General features: G+C 39.3%; 1 protein-coding gene across 2 annotated transcripts in view; it reads left to right on the top strand.

Moving 5' to 3' along the window:
- cacna1c (calcium channel, voltage-dependent, L type, alpha 1C subunit) overlaps positions 1-21,155 on the top strand; it is a 280,549-nt gene that overhangs the window by 213,809 nt on the left and 45,585 nt on the right. For both annotated transcript variants that reach the window (XM_062064918.1, XM_062064917.1), the window contains exons 17-27: positions 3,094-3,214; positions 5,997-6,111; positions 6,179-6,296; positions 6,366-6,435; positions 6,511-6,643; positions 10,437-10,566; positions 11,032-11,091; positions 11,194-11,300; positions 19,278-19,365; positions 19,451-19,558; positions 19,620-19,672. In XM_062064918.1, coding sequence (XP_061920902.1) covers positions 3,094-3,214; positions 5,997-6,111; positions 6,179-6,296; positions 6,366-6,435; positions 6,511-6,643; positions 10,437-10,566; positions 11,032-11,091; positions 11,194-11,300; positions 19,278-19,365; positions 19,451-19,558; positions 19,620-19,672 — 1,103 coding nt within the window. The remainder of the gene's footprint in view (positions 1-3,093; positions 3,215-5,996; positions 6,112-6,178; positions 6,297-6,365; positions 6,436-6,510; positions 6,644-10,436; positions 10,567-11,031; positions 11,092-11,193; positions 11,301-19,277; positions 19,366-19,450; positions 19,559-19,619; positions 19,673-21,155) is intronic.

Here is a 21,155-nt window from a genome sequence, read left to right as displayed (position 1 = left end):
AACAGGAATGGATGCAGCATGAACAATTACAGAGGGACGCAGCCGGTTAATATTACTGAGGTGAAAATAAGCAGTGCGAGTGATGTTATTGATGTGAGATTGAAATGACTTTGTGCTATCCAAGATGACACCCAGACTCTTAACCTGAGGCGAGGGGATCACAAGGGAGTTGACAATAGTTTGAGAGAAACTGTTGACTTTGGAAAGTGTGGGTTTTGTACCAATGAGAATAACTTCCGTTTTATCAAAGTTTAATTTGAGAAAGTTTGAGGTGAACCAGGATTTTATTTCACATAAGCAAGAGATTAGGGAGGGGGATGGAAGTGTTGCATTAGGTTTGGTAGAGAGGTAGAGCTGGGTGTCGTCAGCGTAGCAGCGAAAGTGAATGTTAAATTTACAGAAGCTATGGCCAAGGGGGAGAAGGTAAGTGATTAAGAAAAGGGGGCCCAAGACAGATCCTTGAGGAACACCTATTGGGGCTGCAGAGTGATCAGATTTAAAGAATTTGAGCTGTGTGAACATTACCTCGAGTTCTTGAGCACTTGTTTACCTGCCAAGTTTTTGAGACTCTTAAGATATAAGTAGGTATGTCAGCGCACTTTAGCAGCCAGTGTAAGCGATGTGCATATGTGGTGGTCATCTTATGAGGGAGTGGGGGCCACTTTCCCATTCAGGACAATGCAACAAAACAAGTTATGCATTCAAAATAAATTATAACTTGCTTATTTTACAATCAAGGTTCATGTGGTTCACTTTATTGTCAACAAAAAAAAACATCTATTAATACATTTTGTTTCTAAAAATTAAAAAAAAATCTTACCTCCATCCATCCATCCATTCATTTTCTACCGCTTGTCCCTTACCTATGAAACATTATATCCGGTGACCTTTTTCCAACAGTACCTTGTATTTTGCAAGCGTATGCAACAAAATGTGCCGACGTTGATGTTTCCGGGTCATCTACAACAATAGAATACGTTGTCCCTACTGGCTAAGGTTCACTGTAGACATTGAGCTAAAAGAGGCATGACATATAAAGTTAAATCAAATTAAATCAAACTTCATTTATTTAGCTCTTTTCATACACAGGCAAGTGGCAAAAACAAAGTGCTGGACAAAAAAAGGAAAGATGAAAAGACAACACACACACACACACACACACACACACACACACACACACACACACACACACACACACACACACAGCACTATTGACAATAACAAAACAAAGCATGGCATGGCACTGAGGATTTGAGAAAAAACGCCACTCTTAAGGCGTCCACACTGGAGAATAACTAGAATTAACACAATAAATAATAAATAAATAATATAAAACCGATAATAAGAAATATATAAAAATGAAATATTAATAATACATTTATAGGTTGAAAAAAAAAACGTAAAATTGAGAGTATAATAGTAGTAATATTATTAATTTATATAGAAAACAATACAATAAATATAGGAGTTTAGCATGATCAGTAAAACGCCTGATTAAAGAGTTGAGTCTTTAGCCTTTTTTTTTTTTAAGTTTCAGAGGTCTATGTAGTCGTAAAGCTCTGTGGCAGGCTGCTCCACAGGTGGGGGCCATATTGGCCAAATTGTGTGTCTTTGTTCTGGTGTTTGGTAAAGATAAAACACCAGTGCCAGAGGACCTCAGGATCCGCGAGGGTTCATACGGTAAAGGTAGGTCAGATAGATGAGAAAGTGAAAGGCCATTAAGACATTTGAAAACGAATAATAAAACTTTAGAATCGACCCTGAAGTGGACGGGAGCCAATGCAGCGACTTTAAAACTGGTGTAATGAGCTCCCACCCTCTGGTCCTCGTCAGCACACGTGCAGCTGAGTTTTGTAATATTTGTGTAGTTCTGGTATTATTTTTGGGAAGGCCAGAGAGCAGGGCATCACAGTAGTCTAAATGACATAAAATAAAAGCATGCATTAGCACCACCTTGTTGGCCTGGGAGAGAAACAGGCGGACTCTGGCTATGTTCTTAAGATGATAAAAACCTATTTTTGCAATATTTTTATATGATAAATAAAAAAGTCAGATAGGGGTCAAAAATCACGCCCACATTTATTATAGATTCTGTTGGTTTAAAATCTTGTAATTTTGGTAAAGGTTTCTCCCTTTGGCCTTCAGGGCCTATAACTAAAACCTTTGTTTTGTCCTGGTTGAGCTGTAAGAAATTCAATGCCATCCATGACTCGATATCTAAAATGCAGTTAAAAGGGGTATCTATTGGTACTATGTCATCAGGAGACACGGCAATGTCATCAGCGTAACTGTGGAAATTGATGCAGTGTCTCCTAATGGCGTCCCCGAGAGGAAAGAATGGGACCTAAAATTGAGCCTCCAGGAACCCCCACATCTTATTTCATGGGTTCCTGAGGAACATGCATCCATGCTTTCATAAACACATCTGTGTGTGATGTAAGAGTGAAACCAGTTAAAAACAGTACCGTCAAATAGGCCCATCAGGTGTCTAAGTCTATTTAATAAAATGTGATGGTTTACTGTGTCAAAAGCGGCACTTAGATCCAGCAGAACGGACACTGTGAGCTTCTTATTATCTAAATTCCAACTGATGTCATTAAAAAATCTTTAAAAGTGCTGTCTCTGTACTTTGGTTCATTCTAAAACCGGTTAAAAAACAGTTTTTCAAAAATTTTACTTAAGAACTGTAAGTTGGTTACAGGTCGGTAGTTATTAAAAATGTTTGGGTCTAAACAGCTCTTCTTTAGAAGGGGCCTCACCACCGCCACTTTAAAAGTGGTAGGGAAAACCCCTGTCTGTCATAATAGTTAAAAGCTTTTCCTCAAAGAATCCATTACTTAAACCATAACATGATTTAAAAAGTGATAGAGGAATTGAATCTAAAAGGCATGTTGTTGGGTTTACTTGGGGAAAAACTCGACCAAGTGTCCTTGCATCAACCAGGACAAAACTCTCCAGTGTTTGCTCAGGCAAGGACAAAAGATCAGGTGTGTTAGCGAATAAAATTTTCCTATAAAAGTACAGAATTTAGAACCCATCCATATTTTCATTTGCTTGTGACTGCAATTCAAACACTTTAATCCGTGATGTTAGATCTTGACTGGCGAGGACTGGAACTCTGTGATGTATGACGGCATCATGGCGTACGGTGGACCGTCCTTCCCAGGCATGCTGGTCTGCATCTACTTCATCATCCTCTTCATCTGTGGAAACTGTATCCTAACAACAAAATGAAACTGTGTGGAATTTATGTACATCAGTGGTCTTTCACAGATGGTCTGTTAAATATATGTTTTTATATTTCCCCTGCAATTTCTTTCAAAATATTTCAAATTTAAATGTCTTTAAATACACATGAACTTTGATCCAACACACTGTGTATAGTTTAGAAATGGCAGTGGCATGGTCACCCTACTCAATGTATGAATATTGATGTTATTATTTTCATGTTAGCATTTAAAAAAGCTAATGACGAGCGCACTAGTTACTAGGTGGTGCTTAGCGCTGTAGTTTCTAGCTAGTAATTAGCACTCTGGTTGCAAATTAGCGACTATCGCGCTAGGCTCCATTTGTACTGCACACCAAATCTGATTTTTTTTTATGCCCTTAAGTGACAGATCGGATATTTTGTTGCCAGTCTAAATGCGGCAAAGTTCTTCAAATCAGATCTTTCTCATCAAATTTGGGTCAAATCAGGAGGTAGTACGAACCCGTTTGGAATCTGATCTTTTGAATAGGGACTGCAACTTTCACTTTATAGAACTGTGCATTCAAGTGAAGTCGAGGCCACATTGGGGCTTGTGCACATTTATACTGGAGTCTGATAAGGATCACATGTTACTTGTAATCTAAACAGTCAAGCTGCTCAAAATCTGATTTGGTCCACTTTGGCCTGCAGTGTAAACGTAGTCCTAGTTGCCAATTAGTGATTAGCGCTCTATTTTCGAATAGACAACTAGCACGCCTGTTGCCAGCTAGCTATTAGCAGCACTATATTGTATGTTTTAGATATACAGTATATTTGTTTTCTTACACCAGTTTACAAACTACAGGCCTGTTTCTTTACTTCCACAACTTTCTAAAATGATTGAAAAATTGTTTAACAACAGATTGGACAGTTTCATGAATAAAAATTAAACACTCACCGACAACCAATACTGGTACAGAGCCAACATTTCTACGTCAATGACATTAATCGAAATAACGGAAGATATTACCAATGCAATAGATGGCAAAAAATGTGCTGCTGCAGTATTTATGCACTTAACAAAAGCATTTGATACAACCAATCATAATATCTTAATAAATAAATTAGAACGATTTGGCATCAGAGGGTTGGTCTTGAACTGGGTAAGAAGCTATTTAACCAACAGGAAACAATACATGAAGATAGGCGAACAAACGTCTACAGAGCTGAAAATATCTTGTGTTGTACCTCAAGGATCAATACTTGGACCAAAATTGTTCAATCCTTATATAAACGAAATTTTTAAAGTTACAAAGGACTAAAGTTAGTATTATTTGCAGATGATACAACTGTGTTTTGTTAAGGAGAGAACACAAAAGCTAATACAAATAAAAACACAAGAAATTAACAAATTAAAAAGATGGTTTGACAAAATCACACTATCTTTGGATGTCAGTAAAACTAAAATAATGCTATTCGGTAACAGTACAAGAGAAAGTCAAACACAAATACAAATAAACGGAGTAGACATTGAAAGGATAAAAGAAAACACATTTTTGGATTCACTCCATATTCTCTACAGCTCGCTAGTGTTACCATAACTGAGTTATTGTGTAGAAATATAGGGAAATAACTACAAATGTGCGCTTCATTCACTAATGGTGTTACAAAAAAGGTCAGTTAGAGAAATACATAATGTTGGATATAGAGAACACACAAACCCTTTATTTATTGAATCAAACATATTGAAATTCAACAACTTGGTGCATTTGCAAACAGCTAAAATGATGTACAAAGCAAACTATAACCTGCTAGCTAAGAATGTACAACAATTCTTTTCAACAAAAAAGAAATATAACCTCAGAGGAAAATCTAACTTTAAAAATGTGTATTCACGTACAGCACTTAAGACATTTAGCATATCTGTATGTGGAATTAAATTATGAAATGGATTACACAAGGAAATCAAACAAAGCACCAATATGATTCAGTTGAAGAGACTGCTCAAACTACAAGTGTTCACAAACTACAAAGAACAAATATGATGAACAATTTGAACCTTTAAAAAAAAAATGAGATAATGATTATTTATGTATTTAATATTTACTTACATATGGTATATTTATTTATTTATTTATTTATTCACTGTTCTGTTATACACAGACAACAAGGAAATGGGATACAATTGATATGATATGAAAAGGGGTAGGATTAAATAAGCTCTGCTTTTTTCTACTCCTTTTCGGACATGAAACAACTGGAAATATGTGATGCATTACATTGTATCGTATGCATGTTGAAAATAAACTAAACTGAACAGAACTGAACATCTTAGTATTGCACAATAGCAAGGTATCTTTAGTACCAGTTTAATTTAAACAGGATACATAAATTGGGGGTCTCCGCTCCATCTCTCCAGCAGTTTGGGGGTCACTGGCCGGGAAAATGTTGAAGACCTCTGGTGTATATCACCTTTATGGCGCTCCTAATAGGTTGGGCCTGAATGCTTTGGAGGACATGCTAGCATACACGTAATATAAATTAGTTACCCTCAACGTTAGATAATAATTACACACGTAGTCAATGAGTTATGGATTATTTGCTTCATATTATTTGTATTTATGACCAACAAACTTGAGAACAATCAATCATTTCCCTCACTTGTCGCTTTTGACACTAGCTTTTGACATACATGTTGTACTGTCTCCCCTTGCTGGACGAGCCCAACACATTGTAACAAAGCAGGCTTCACTACACATCCTGGTGTCTGCATATTTATATTTCATCCTGAACATCGCCTTACAACCAGATATCCTACTCAATGTCTTCTTGGCCATCGCTGTGGACAATCTGGCCGACGCGGAGAGTCTTACTTCTGCCCAGAAAGAGGAAGAAGAGGAGAAGGAGAGGAAGAAGCTGGCCAGGTAAGGAGGATGGCGTTAATCCTCAGCAGAAAGTGAAAGAAAAAACACTGAAAGGGTTTTTCTCCAGGCTGGGTACTCCAGACAAGCGCCACAACAACGAGAAGCCTCCGCTGGAGCAGGAGAAGCGTGAGAAGATCGAGCTGAAGTCCATCACGTCCGATGGCGAGACCAACATCGCTACCAAGGTAGACCACCTGAAGGCAAAAAACGTGGTGGAAATCATGTGACTAAACATGAACGATCTTTCACTGCAGATCAACATGGATGATTACTGTGGAGATGAAAGTGAGGAGAAGAATCCATATCCTGCTAATGATTACATAGGTAACACACATGCACATACACACGCACACACGCATGCTTTTATAGAACTAGTCTGACTTCTCTGCTCTTCTTTAGGTGATGATGACGATGAAGAGCCAGAGATGCCAGTGGGTCCCAGACCACGACCGCTCTCTGACATCCAGCTTAAAGAGAAAGCTATCCCCATGCCTGAAGCTCGCGCCTTCTTCATCTTCAGTCACACCAACAAGTAAGACTTTGACATGTCAAACAACCATTTTCAATAAGAGGTGTGTGTGGAAGTGTGTTGCCTAAAGTCCGGCCTTGATGCTGACTTAGAACACTGTTTTGTGTCTTCAGCTTTGATGCGAATGAGCTGTTTGTCCACATCCGTCTACAATTTTTACCTCTGCCTAGATAGATAGATAGATAGTACTTTATTGATTCCTTCAGGAGAGTTCCCTCAGGAAAATTAAAATTCCAGCAGCAGTGTACAGAATTGAGATCGAATTTAAAAAAGTAAATAATGGGGGTATAAATGGAAACAAAATAGAAAAATATTACAATAGAATAAAAACAAAAAGCATCAATGAGAATACAAATATAACAGTAAAATAAGAATATAACAAGAGAAACTAGGCATTAGTGACCATGTTATGAAAACGTTTTACACTGTTATTGTTTTGCATCCCCCGTCATTCTAATACCCCCCCTCCCTCCCAGAGAGGAGTTGTACAGTCTAATGGCGTGTGAGACAAAGGAGTTTTTTAGTCTATTAGTCCTGCACTTGGGATGAAGCAGTCTAGCACTGATTAGGCTCCTCTGGCTACTGACAACGGTATGCAGAGGGTGACTGGCATCATCCAGGATGCTCACTAGTTTTTCCACAGTCCTCTTCTCTGCCACCGTCACCAGTGAGTCCAGTTTTAGTCCGATCGTAGAACCGGCCCGCCTGATCAGTTTCTCCAGTCTGGTGCTGTCCTTCTTAGATATACTGCCCCCCCAGCACACTACGATGTAGTACAGAACACTGGCAACCACAGACTGGTAGTACATCCACAATAGTTTTTTACAGACGTTGAAGGAGTGCAGCCTCCTCAGGAAGTACAGCCTGCTCTGTCCTTTCCTGTACAAGTGGTCCGTGTTAACAGTCCAGTCCAGCTTGTTGTCCACCCACACCCCGAGGTACTTGAATGAGTCCACGGTTTGTACCTCGACTCCCTCGATCACAATAGGTTGTGACCTTGGACTCGACCTCCCAAAGTCAATGACCAGCTCCTTGGTCTTTGAAGGGTTGAGCTGCAAGAGGTTCCTGTGGCACCAGACAACAAAGTCCCTCACCAGCCTCCGAAACTCCTCCTCTCTGCCGTCCCTGATGCACCCGACGATGGCTGTGTCATCCGCGTACTTCTGGATGTGACACAGCTCTAAATTGTAGCAGAAGTCAGCGGTGTACAGGGTGAAGAGAAGAGGGGCCAGCACCGTTCCCTGGGGTGCTCCGGTGCTGCTGATCACAGTGTCAGATGTGATGTCCTTCAGTCTGACGTACTGTGGCCTATCGGTGAGGTAGTCTGAAATCCAGGCAATCAGGCAGGGATCCACTCGCATTCTGTCCAGCTTGTCCTGGAGTAGGCGGGGCTGGATAGTATTAAAGGCACTCGAGAAGTCCAGGAACAGGATCCTCACAGCGCCATTTCCCTTATCCAGGTGTGAGTAGGCTCGGTGTAGCAGGTAAAGGATAGCATCCTCCACACCAACGCCTGCCTGGTACGCAAACTGCAGGCTATCCTGGGCATGTTGCACCTATGGTCTGAGGAGGCTGAGAAAGAGCCGCTCCATTGTCTTCATTATATGAGAGGTGAGCGCCACTGGTCTGTAGTCGTTCAACTCACTGGGGCAGTTCTTTTTGGGAACTGGAACGATGCACGACGTCTTCCAGAGGGTGGGCACTCTCCCCAGCTGCAGGCTGAGGTTGAAGATCCGCTGGAGTGGTTCACCCAGTTCTGCAGCACAGGTCTTCAGGAGTCGGGGGCACACCTTGTCTGGGCCTGCTGCTTTCCTAGGCTGTAGCTTCCTCAGTTGACCTCTGACCTGGTCTGCAGAGATGACTAATGTCTGCGTAGAGGTGGTGGAGGGGGTGTTGCCATGGCTGGGGGGGACGTGCGTTGAGGGGAAAAGAAGAGGGGGTGGCTGCAATGGGGAGTGAGGGGTGGAGAGGACACGGGCTGGTTGAACCGGTTGAAGAAGTTATTCATCTCATTGGCCCTCTCTATTGTCCCCCCAACAGCTCTGGTCTTTGCCTTGTGGCCTGTGATGGTTTTCACACCTTCCCAGACCTCCCTCATGTTGTTCTGCTGCAGCTTCTGCTCCAGCTTCTTCCTGTAGCTGTCCTTAGCTTCCCTCACGCGTTGTTTCACCTCCCGCTGTGCTGCTCTCATTGCCTCCCTGTCTCCACTCCTGAAGGCAGCTTTCTTCTTGTTGAGGACAGCTTTAACCTCTTGTGTTATCCAGGGTTTGTTACTAGGGTAGCACCGAACAGTCTTAGCAGGGCAGATCACTTCCACACAGAAGTTGAGGTAATCCGTGAGACAGTGAGTCAGCCCATCAATGTCCTCACCCTGTGGAAGCAGCACGTCCCAGTCTGTGGTGTTGTAGCAGTCCCTGGGGGCATCTTCCATTTCGGGGGACCACCTCCTCACAGAGCAAGTGTTAACAGGCTGCCTTTGGACCAGGGGGGTGTATTTTGGCTGCAAATTGACAAGATTGTGGTCAGACTTCCCTAGTGGGGGGAGGGGTGTGACCTTGTATGCATCCTTGACATTAGCATACAGTAGGTCAATTGTCCTGTTGTTTCTCGTGGGACAATCCACAGCCTGGTAAAAAGCAGCTAACGTTGAGTCCAAAGTAGCATGATTGAAGTCCCCAGAAATGATGAAAAAAGCCTCAGGATGTTTTGTCTGTAGCCTTGATGTGATGGCGTGGATCATCTCACATGCACTGGCTGCATCTGCCCTCGGGGGAATGTAAACACAGAGGGAGATCACGTGACTGAACTCCCTCGGCAGATAGTATGGCCGGAGGCTAACAGCTAGTAGCTCCAGGTCCGGGCAACACAAGACTTTCTTCACGGAGATGTGTCCCGGGTTACACCAGCGGTTGTTAACGTATATGATGAGCCCCCCACCTTTGCTTTTCCCACATGCTTTAGTGTCTCTGTCAGCTCTCACTGCGGTGAATCCCTGCAGGTCCACGTTAGCATCCGGTACCAGATGGTTTAGCCACGTTTCCGTGAAGATAAACAGGCTGCTCTCTCGATATGCACGCTGGCTTTTTAGTCCATGAAGCTCGTCGATCTTGTTTGGCAGCGAGTTCACATTCCCCATGATGATATCTATTTATCTGTATATACAGAATGTGTGTGTGTGTGTGTGTGTGTGTGTGTGTGTGTGTGTGTGTGTGTGTGTGTGTGTGTGTGTGTGTGTGTGTGTGTGTGTGTGTGTGTGTGTGTGTGTGTGTGTGTGTGTGTGTGTATATTTACATATATATGTATATATGTACATACAGGTATATACATATACAGTATATTCATATATATACATACAGGTATATGTATATTTATTAGGGGTGTAACGGTACGCGTATTTGTATGTGTAACTCTTGAGTAAATGTCCTGCTTTTCTTTCCTTTCAGGTTCAGGGTTCTGTATATGCAGTGTGTGTGTGTGTGTGTGTGTGTGTGTGTGTGTGTGTGTGTGTGTGTGTGTGTGTGTGTGTGTGTGTGTGTGTGTGTGTGTGTGTGTGTGTGTGTGTGTGTGTGTGTGTGTGTGTGTGTGTGTGTGTGTGTGTGTGTGTGTGTGTGTGTGTGTGTGTGTGTGTATATATATACATATATATATATATGTATATATGTACATACAGGTATATACATATACAGTATATTCATATATATACATACAGGTATATGTATATTTATTAGGGGTGTAACGGTACGTGTATTTGTATGTGTAACTCTTGAGTAAATGTCCTGCTTTTCTTTCCTTTCAGGTTCAGGGTTCTCTGCCATAAAATCGTCAACCACAACATCTTCACAAACCTCATCCTCTTCTTCATCCTGCTCAGCAGCATCAGTCTGGCGGCAGAAGACCCGGTCAAAATTGACTCCTTCAGAAACCAGGTTCATAAAGTCAACATGTGCTCGCATTGTGTGCTAAAGCAAAGAAAAGGAGGAGGAGGAAGAGGTTTATTGTGACTGTTCTATAATATTTAATTATTTGTGAGTACGTTACAACTGGATAAAAGGCTTGTTAAGCTTTATTGGCACTATTTTCTTTTTTTAGCGCTGCTCAAGGAGCAAATCATCATGTTAGTATGTTAGCTGGTCATTTAATGTAAAGGCCTTCACAAGCACCTCCTGGGGGCTCATAAAGATCATTTTTATTGTATTTCCTTGGCTCCAGCATGAGCTTTAATGCAATAATGCTTTTTTTTATTTATTTTTGGCTCCATTTCTGAATTCATTATCCCTATGTGGTTATTTCTAGACCGTGCAAGAGTTGACAAAGAGTTCAAGCTTTATTCTTACGAATATTTAAATGTTTTGTTTTTTTTTCAAAAACAACGACTTTCTTGGTTGTTGCAGATTCTGGGCTGGGCAGACCACGTATTCACTGGACTCTTCACCATAGAGATCATTCTCAAGGTGTTTAGATTTTGATTTCCAATGCCTGGCTGCAAAACTGCAGAGTTATCGTATTAGTCAAAGTATTAATCTGAAGTGTTCATGACCTCTTACCCTCTGTAGATGACCGCCTATGGAGCCTTCCTCCACAAAGGCTCCTTCTGCAGGAACTACTTTAACATCCTGGACTTGGTGGTCGTCAGCGTGTCCCTCATCTCCTCAGGGATACAGTAAGTCTCATCGCCTTTTTTTATTCTACGGTGACCAGTTGTTGTTTTTAATCACATTAAAACGACTCACCTGACACCTTAAGCGACTATCATCCCTTTGCTTTTAAACGCCGCCACCGAGTCCTCAGAGTGTCTTTGCCTTCACGGGCCGTTAGTTGGCTCCAAAAGGACGCACAAATCCACGTGCAGAGTGGATGAGTAGCACAATGTTTAGTTGCTGAACGCTTTTTCTGGCTTGTGCTGTTTATTTTTAACAAAGATGTCCTCTGCTTCTTGCAGCTAATAACTCATTGGAATGCTGTGATATTTCTCATGTTTTTAATGTACTATGCTGCGCTCTCTGTCTCTAACACTTTAATAGACTAGACTTCTCGACGTAAGTTCACATTAGTGCTTATTAACATGCCCCTTGAACACTGTCTCAAAATATCACTCCCTTATTTGCTATTTCTATAGTCTGGGAGAGTTTAGTGCCTTTCATTTAAAAAAAAAAAAAACACATTAACAAATAAATTGCAGAATTGATAAAAATATGGTAAATGCTCCAATTAACTGCAGAGTCTCCTATTATCAATTGGTAACAGTTTTAGGCATTATATATTTATTAATATTCGCTCTGTAAGATGGCACTAGATGGATTTGTATTTGCTTTATCTACCTCTGCATGCGCTTTAAAAATGTTTGTGTGAAAGTCACCCACCTTTCAATTTGCCTCACTGTTGTTTACAATCAACTCTTCAACGATATTAATTAAGGGTGTCCCCATCCAATATTGATATTGATGTTGGTCCTCTATCAGCAAAAAAAACCAACAACTAAGGATTATATTCATTCATGTAAAATGTGTGTTATAATGTCCAATACAAGCAGTCCTGCACCAAAGCTGGACAGCCAATTAACATCTCAATGTCCTCCAATAAGCACACAAGGTTGGTCTTTTATTCTATTTTAGTCAAGTAATTTACAAAAGCTAAACATGTGGCTACAGTTAAGTACACAATAGTGTAATAAGTGTCCTACATTGAACAATATTGCAGTGTAAAACAGCACATTTGTCAATGTAGACAAGTATCAAACAATTATAGTTGCATACTACTTACACATGCATGCGTTCTTCAAGGCAGAAGCGTATTACAAAGTATACAGTAACAAACGTGTCTGCATCATTCAATGTTCTCCATCGTGAGCTTAACTTCATGAACTATTGTGACTAGTAGGTGTCACCAAAACAAATGACCACTTCACTTCAATGTAAAAACAGCACGCGATGTGTTATTCTTATAGCCAGACCTGCGTGTTGACTTCCGTACCTGACGGTTTCGGCTATAACTGTTGCCTTCCTCAGAGGTTGTCACGTGATGTCATTACGTGGCAACAATAGAATACATATAAGAATATCAAATTGCATAGTTTTTTGATGACCTTTTTGGATTAGTAAAAACAGCATACGTAAGTCTATTCCAGATGGTTAATAATACATTCGTTAGTGTTTTTCATGCCTACCATTGTTCTTTGTTTGAGTGATTTTAAACCTATGATCAAACCTTTTCTAACATTCCACACTACAAAAGTAATGAATGTATATACTATCATTCCTGTTGATATCGTAACGGATCGATATCGGTATCGGCTCCAATATCAGTATTGTATCAGAATTGAAAAAGTTATCTTCAGAAACCCCTACTATTCATGATGACTGAGCATTTTGCTCCTTACCACTGTTAGAACATTGATTCTGTTGCTGCAGTGGTCCAAAAAAAAACTAATTGTACGAAAACTGGAAACATTTTTGCCATAATAAATGACATAAATCCAGTTAATCTCTTCCAGCCACCCATCATAAAACACATGTTATAGACAATAATTATTGTTTTACATGCAGAAAACAATGTGAAATACACAAATGATGAATAAAATGTATAAATGAACATTTAACGTTACTTTTAAGTCTTTTGTTAACGATGAGTGGAACAGAAAGATCCACAAACGCCAACTTTGTACTTTACTACAACTTCTTTCTTAGTGTGTTTCTCGCCTTTTTTTTAATGAAATCTGCCTCTCCCCGCCACTCGCAACTTTTTTTGGCCCTACTGTGAATTATTTTGCAGTCTTACTCAGTTAAAAAAAAAAAACACACTAAGTCACCAACGCGTGAGATTCTTTGTTTGATTGCACAGAATGATAGGTCGGCAAACGGATGTTCGGGGAAACATTTTGGTGAACATTTTTGTAGAAAAACGAATGAGCTTCCACTTCCTTTTTTTTTTATAAATATCGTAAGTCTCAAAGAGAGAACGTTTTTCTTTCTACTTTCTCATGCACTCCAAACCATAATGATTTTTTTAAAAATAACTTGTTCAAATGTGATGAGAGTTTTCAGAAATAACAGTCTCTCTTTGCATCCAATTAAGTTATTTTTGCGCTTTAGGCAAATAAACACATTTCTACAATTAGAGCATTTACAGTATTTGGGTAACAGTATAAAAAGTGCAGCATCAATTCATATATTTACAGCAATCAAAAAATATTATTATTAATATATGTATTTTAAGATGAACTCAACTCTCCTGGGCAATAGAAATGGCAGTCGAATGTGAAAAATGTTTATTTTTTTGGCCCATTAAAGGTAATAAGTGTGTGGGATGATTGCAAAACTGACACAGTCAAACTGCTGCCTGTTGTTGGAAAAACTACACCCACAAAAAAATATTACATTAAAAGATGCATCATTGCATTTATATAGAAATGAAATAGTAATCATAACTGTCCTGCAGGAACACTAAATGTTGTAACACGCAGGATCAGCTGCTGCTTTGAACTTTTATAGCATCTAAAAGCTGTCTTTTATTTGTATTATTGTTAGAATCTAAACCTTTTGACTGCATCAGCGCCATCATCCTGCGCCATGTCTGCTACCTTTAATCACCTTTTCCTGTTAGAAGGCACCACTTTCTTTGCTTTCTTGACAACAACCCCTTTCAATGATACCCTGGCATTTTGATGTGCGTGTGTGCGTGCGTGCGTGCGTGCGTGCGTGCGTGCGTGTGTGAGTGTGAGAGGATGAAAGAGAAATGTTGAGTTAATATATTTTGCTCATACATTTCATCTTAAAATATCAAAATGTCAAAGTATTCATTTGATTTTTTTAAGATTGTTTTTGTTTTCAGGCACAACTTTGCTTCTGACACTTTCCTTCCAGCCTGCCCTCGTTTGTCTGTGTTTGTTGTGTTTCTCTGTTTTGTGTGTGTTTGTGTGGGTGTAGCTGGATTCATTGTGCAGTCTAAACACACTGTACATATTCGTGTCAATGTTACGTGTAAGTGTTTTGTACAACTGTTTCACAGAGCGTTATTCCACCACAGCCACTAGGGTGCGTCATGGCACAATATCTTGGGATTTCTATAATATGCCATGATGTATTAATCAGCATTAATCTGTCAAATTTCTTCATGTTTGCCTCTTTTTCTGCATTTGTAAGCAAATCTAGTCATTCATATTCAGTCAAAAGTCTTGAAAAGGGTACAGTATGCTGACAATCTCAGGATTATTTCCTGTCCAAGTTTTGTAGTTTTTATGTGTTTTCCTTCTGTCCTCTCTGTCATTTGCTCTGTGTGTGTCGCAATTTGTGAGCCTCAAAGTGTAAAAAAAAATAACTACGGTGGCTGACAGAAGCAAACGTGCAGCAACATCCGCTGCACAGAAATGATCCAAAACCAAAAACACGAAAATGCCTAAAAGAGGTGCGACAGGAAAATGCTGCAAATTAAATATGTGGCTATCACATAAACGCCGCAGGATCGGAAACAAACGCAAAAGAAAAATGCAGGAAATGTATTTATTAGTTTTCATTTATTTCTCTATTTTGGACAAACCGAAAATATTCATCATCTACAGTTTCTACGCAATTCAAAGAACAAAAATAACATTTCTAATATAATATCGTCATTGTGCCAAAAATGCCAAAAAACACACCACCCCATAAAAACGCATGCATAAGTTCGTGGTACAAATCAGAAGTTAACCAGGCTACCAGGAAGTTAGATAGATGACCAGGAATTTAGCCAGATGTAAAGGATATCTGTCTGATACAAGACTTAGGACGAAACCTATTTACGGTAATGTGTTTACCAAAGACATAAATGGGTCATATTATGATTTATTTTCTACATTTAAAGCACGTCCATGTGGTCTACATAACATGTAATGGTGGTTCTTTGGTCATGTATTATTTCTTACAGACCATCTTCAAGCCGCTTTCTGACCGTCTCTACAGGATGCGCCGTTTTGTGGGTGGTCCTAGTTACGTGCCTCCACTTCGGCAGCGTCTTCTCCGCGCCATTTTTGTTGCAGTTTTTAGCACTTCTATAGCGAGTTCACTGACAGATATAAGTTGGAACTATACGCTACTTTGTGTTAGAAATAGCAACAGCGGAGGATGCATGTGCCACTCTGCCCCACAACAAAAGGATAACGAAAAAGAAGGAGCTTATTGACTATAACGTCGAACAACGGCAGACACCGAAAAGCACTTTAAATAAATCTTTAACATGTACGGATAATCCGCTGACGTCACCAATGGCAAAAAGTCACCAATGGGGAAAATTCCAAACAGCTCGTTTCCCAGAAGTATGAAGGAAGGCAAGATTATGTTATATATATATATATATATATATATATATATATATATATATATATATATATATATATATATATATATATATATATATATATATATATATATATATATATATATATATATATCAGTGGCGTGCGGTGAGGTTCATGTCAGGTGAGGCACTGACTTCATCACAGTCAGATTTACAAACTTATGAACCCTAAAGAGTATCTTATTCACCATTTGATTGGCAGCAGTTAACGGGTTATGTTTAAAAGCTCATACCAGCATTCTTCCCTGCTTGGCACTCAGCATCAAGGGTTGGAATTGGGGGTTAAAACACCAAAAATTATTCCCAGGCACGGCGCCGCTGCTGCCCACTGCTCCCCTCACCTCCCAGGGGGTGAACAAGGGGATGGGTCAAATGCAGAGGACAAATTTCACCACACCTAGTGTGTGTGTGTGACAATCATTGGTACTTTAACTTAACTTTAACTTTACACTTACAAACTGTAGCACACAAAAAAGCACATTTAATTAAAAAAAACGTTATTATGGTCTTACCTTTACTTATAAGTGCGGGAACAGTGGTGTTCGTGTTGGAAGAGAGTTGTGAATGATCCGTGATGCAGTCTGCAGGTGTACCTAATGTTGTGTCCCTGCGGTCGTTCGCGGCTCCTCCAGCGCGAACATTGTTGTTTTTGCACTTTTTGGCTTCTTGTTAAGTGACTTTTTTTGAGTGGATTTGGTCTTGCACGTGGAGGGTTTGGGTGTGGGCTTTGGTTGGTGTGGCCGCGGCGCTCCCGTCGGGCGGTGCATTCTGCGGCGGAGGTGCTTGGCACCAGGAGGCGGGGTTATGAGACGAGCCTCTCACAGTGCGTCTTCGCAGCAGAGTTTTATGATCGCTCAGCACAAGAAATACGTTACACACATACAGTTGTTGGCAAAATACACTGTACATTATATACCTCAGCTAACTAAACTATGGAAATGTATAATATAATTCATATAGCAATACGGTCTCACTGCACAGCAGGCCAGCAGTTAGCCCAGTCATTGCGCACAATCCATGTTGAGGCACAACGCAGTGACGTGCCTCAACTGGCAGCTGATCACCGCACCGTCTCTTCTCAGTATTTGAACGGCAAATGTGAAAATAAAAATAAAAACAATCTAAAACTGGTGAAGTTAAATGGAAAATAACTTTAGTATAATCACTGGATACATATAACAATTTAATTTAAAAAAAATTATTTTTCCTTTTTTTTTCTTTCCATGATGGCATGTGAGGCCGTGCCTCCCCTGCCTCTAGTGACTGCACGCCACTGATATATATATTATATATATATATATATATATATATATATATATATATATATATATATATATATATATATATATATATATATATATATATATATATATATATATATATATATATATATATATATATATATAATATATATATATATTATATATATATATATACATATATATATATATATATATATATATATAATATATATTTATATTATATGTATATATATATATATATATATATATATACATATATATATATATACATATATATATATATATATATATATATATATATATATATATATATATATATATATACATATATATATATATATATATATATATATTGTATATATATTAGGGCTGCAACTAACGATTAATTTGATTATCGATTAATCTGTCGATTATTACTTCGATTAATCGATTAATAATCGGATAAAAGAGACAAACTACATTTCTATCCTATCCAGTATTTTATTGAAAAAAACCAGCATACTGGCACCATACTTATTTTGATTCTTGTTTCTCAGCTGTTTGTAAATGTTGCAGTTTATAAATAAAGGTTTATTGAAAAATAATATACATATATATATATATATTTTAAATTTTAAAAAATAAAAAAAACTCTGCGCATGCGCATAGCATAGATCCAACGAATCGATGACTAAATTAATCGGCAACTATTTTTATAATCGATTTTAATCGATTAGTTGTTTATATACTGTACCTGTGTGTGTGTGTGTGTGTGTGTGTGTGTGTGTGTGTGTGTGTGTGTGTGTGTGTGTGTGTGTGTATATATATATATATATATATATATATATATATATATATATATATTTTAAATATCTCTGCAATGCCGCCACATTTTTATTTTACATTTATGCAGATCCGAAATACACAACAGAACATATCAATAGGTAAGAAAAGTAGGTTTTGCATAAGAGAGCTGTTTAAGAACTAAAAAAGCAGTTGGAGAGCACAGACCTCGCAATAGGGGGAAAAAAAAGTCCTCACTCCATCCCCAAAAAATGTAATCACCTGTTCTTTATCCCATTTCTGACATTTTGTAAAAGTTTCATCAAAATCTGCCGATAACTTTCTAAGCTATCTTTAGCGGATAACACTTAAAAATAACACTTTTACACTACCAGGCAGTTATTTTCAACTATTTTCAATTATCTTTTTTAAAATGTACCCTATTCTCAAATGCAAATGTTGACATGTAAATCGCTCATGTCTGGCGCCTCTGCAAGTATAGCTTCTTTTTTTTTTTTTTTTTAAACATGTCCTGTCCAACGTTAATATATGTTTGATGAAACGTGATTATATGCATGGGTGTATGTATACTGTATGTGCATGTGTATGTACAGTATGTTCGTACGTGCGTGTGTACGTATGTACCGTGTGTGTGTATTTATGTATGTGCGTGCGTATGTACCTATGTATGTGGGTATGTACAGTATGTATGAAGTATAGCTGCTAGAATAGCTAACTTATGTTGTGTTCCGTCAACTTGCAGAATTTCTGTCATGCTTGTGTTTGTCGGGGGTTTTGTTGTTTTTTTGTTTTTTTATCCTGCAGCGTTTATGCGGTAGAACCATTTTTAATTTCCCGCATTTTACCTTTGTGTGTTTTTATGGTGTTTGTGTGTTTTTTTGTGATCATGTCTGTGTTTACAGCGTTTGAACGTTGCTGTACGTTTGCCCCTGTCGAACGCTGTCAAAACCACAACGTAGCGCCAGGCAATTTGCCAAAAGACTATTTCAAAAATGGATGCAGCACAAAAGTTTTCAGTTTGTCAGAGAAGTGAATACAACCCTCACGTTTATACCAAACAGTGCCCCGACCATGCTCCACATGGTTATCTTTCAGTGGATAATTAACTGTACTGCGATACAAGCCGTACACTGACTACTCCAACGTATAGTAATTTCTATGTCCTATGAGCAGAGGGGTGTACTCACTTCATCACAGTTGCTACATCCATTTTCTTGACACAAAATAAAGGTTGTGTGCCCGCCTGACTGAAATCCTGGTTGCAGGTCGAGTGCCATTAACGTAGTCAAGATCCTGAGGGTTCTTCGAGTCCTTCGACCTCTGAGGGCCATCAACAGAGCCAAGGGGCTGAAGGTGAGCGCTCTAACATTTCCGCAAATAAAACAAATGTTCAGAAAGGACAGTAAGTACCCTTATGGTGGTATCCTGCCTCTTTCAGCACGTGGTGCAGTGCGTGTTCGTGGCCATCAGGACCATCGGCAACATCGTCATCGTCACCACGCTGCTCCAGTTCATGTTCGCCTGCATCGGCGTGCAGCTCTTCAAGGTAAACATGCAGTTGATGTCTTCTTGGACTTATCGTTAATTCTCTGTTGCTGTTCCATCAGGGCAAGTTCTTCACCTGCACCGACAGCTCCAAGCAGACTCAGGCAGAGTGCAGGTAAAAGAGGACGCCCAGTTGCAGCAACACCAGTCACCATCCATCCATCCATTTTCTACCGCTTGTCCCTTTTGGGGTCGCTGGGGGTGCTGGAGCCTATCTCAGCTACAACCGGGCGGACGCCAGCGACTAGAAAATGCTTTTTTGGCAGAAATTGCGTGTAAATGCTGAAAAGCCAAAGCCGAACTGAAATGCTAACTGTTAGCACACCAGCTGGATAGTGTCAAGTCACAAAAATATGACTGTTGGGGGCATACCTAAAAATGAGTTTAATAAGCTAGCATGCTAACAGTTAGCATGTGCCATTTACTAAATTATATGACTCTGAACTGTTAACCTGTAATATAAACTGAAAAAACCAACATGGTGGGTCACAGCAAGAAATATTGATGTATTTTTTGTCAATGTAGAGCAGGGGTGCGCAAACTCGGGCCCGGGGGCCAAAATCTGCCCGCCAAGTCGTTTTGTGTGGCCTGCCAAAGGATGTCTTCCCAAAATTGTATACTTATTCATAATATTTTAAGCTCCACTACCGTAAATAATGGTGTTTTGGAATTAAACTACTCACTTACTGTGCAGCTGTATGCTTAAAATTGCTGTGTTTGGCTATGGCCCAGTGGCACATTTTCATTCTGGCCCTTGGAGGCAAAACATTTGGGCACCTCTGACATAGAGCAAAAAAACATTATATTTACATCTAAACATACAATCAGGGCTGTAACTAGTAATTGACCAATACTGAGGTCAAAAATTGGTTTCCCAAGAGGAACTCTGAAAGGCTGAAATCATGGGTATCCCAGCACCATATAAATGATATTACCTTGAGCAACACGATGAATTTCCAGAATAACAAAAGCTTGAATTGAGCTGTACCTATCTATCACTCATATAATATCTTTGATAATCAGCATGGTTTTGTAACAGTCCACTTTTTTATTAATATCCTGAAGTTTAGATATTTAAACAATTTTAACATCATTAAAGCATACATTTAAAAAACATATCTAATTTTTAACCACGACCAGGGTTTCGAACTCAAAACATTCAGCTTTGCACGGCTAGTACTAATTACGTCTGCGACGGAGCCACAGGAAATTATGGAGGAAATTTAGCCTTCATATTTTAATCAGAAACAGAGCATGACATGGCCAGGAATACATTTGGGGTAAGATAATATGTGAAGCGCCTCGTCATTCAATAATTTCCATTTTAATGTGCTTTTTCACGCAAAATGTCCCCGTCCCCTTCCCCCTTCCCCTTACGCAGAGCGTGTGTTTTGCATGTAGGGCGGGGTGGCACCTGACTGACACGACAACGTTATTATACCAATAGCGTTTCACATCAATTTCATTCAGGTGAAAGCAACATTTGTTACATCAGTATGATTTATGTTAACGTTATGGTGACAGCAGATTTCGGATCGAATAATGTTTAAAGTAAAAGTGGACTTCTTGCCGTTACATTGTTGGAGTTGTGGCGGGCT

This window comes from Entelurus aequoreus, linkage group LG12 (assembly GCF_033978785.1).
Source record: "Entelurus aequoreus isolate RoL-2023_Sb linkage group LG12, RoL_Eaeq_v1.1, whole genome shotgun sequence".
Taxonomy (NCBI): domain Eukaryota; kingdom Metazoa; phylum Chordata; class Actinopteri; order Syngnathiformes; family Syngnathidae; genus Entelurus; species Entelurus aequoreus.
Note: the sequence above shows the minus strand (reverse complement) of the source record. Positions and strands in the feature narration are given on the sequence as shown.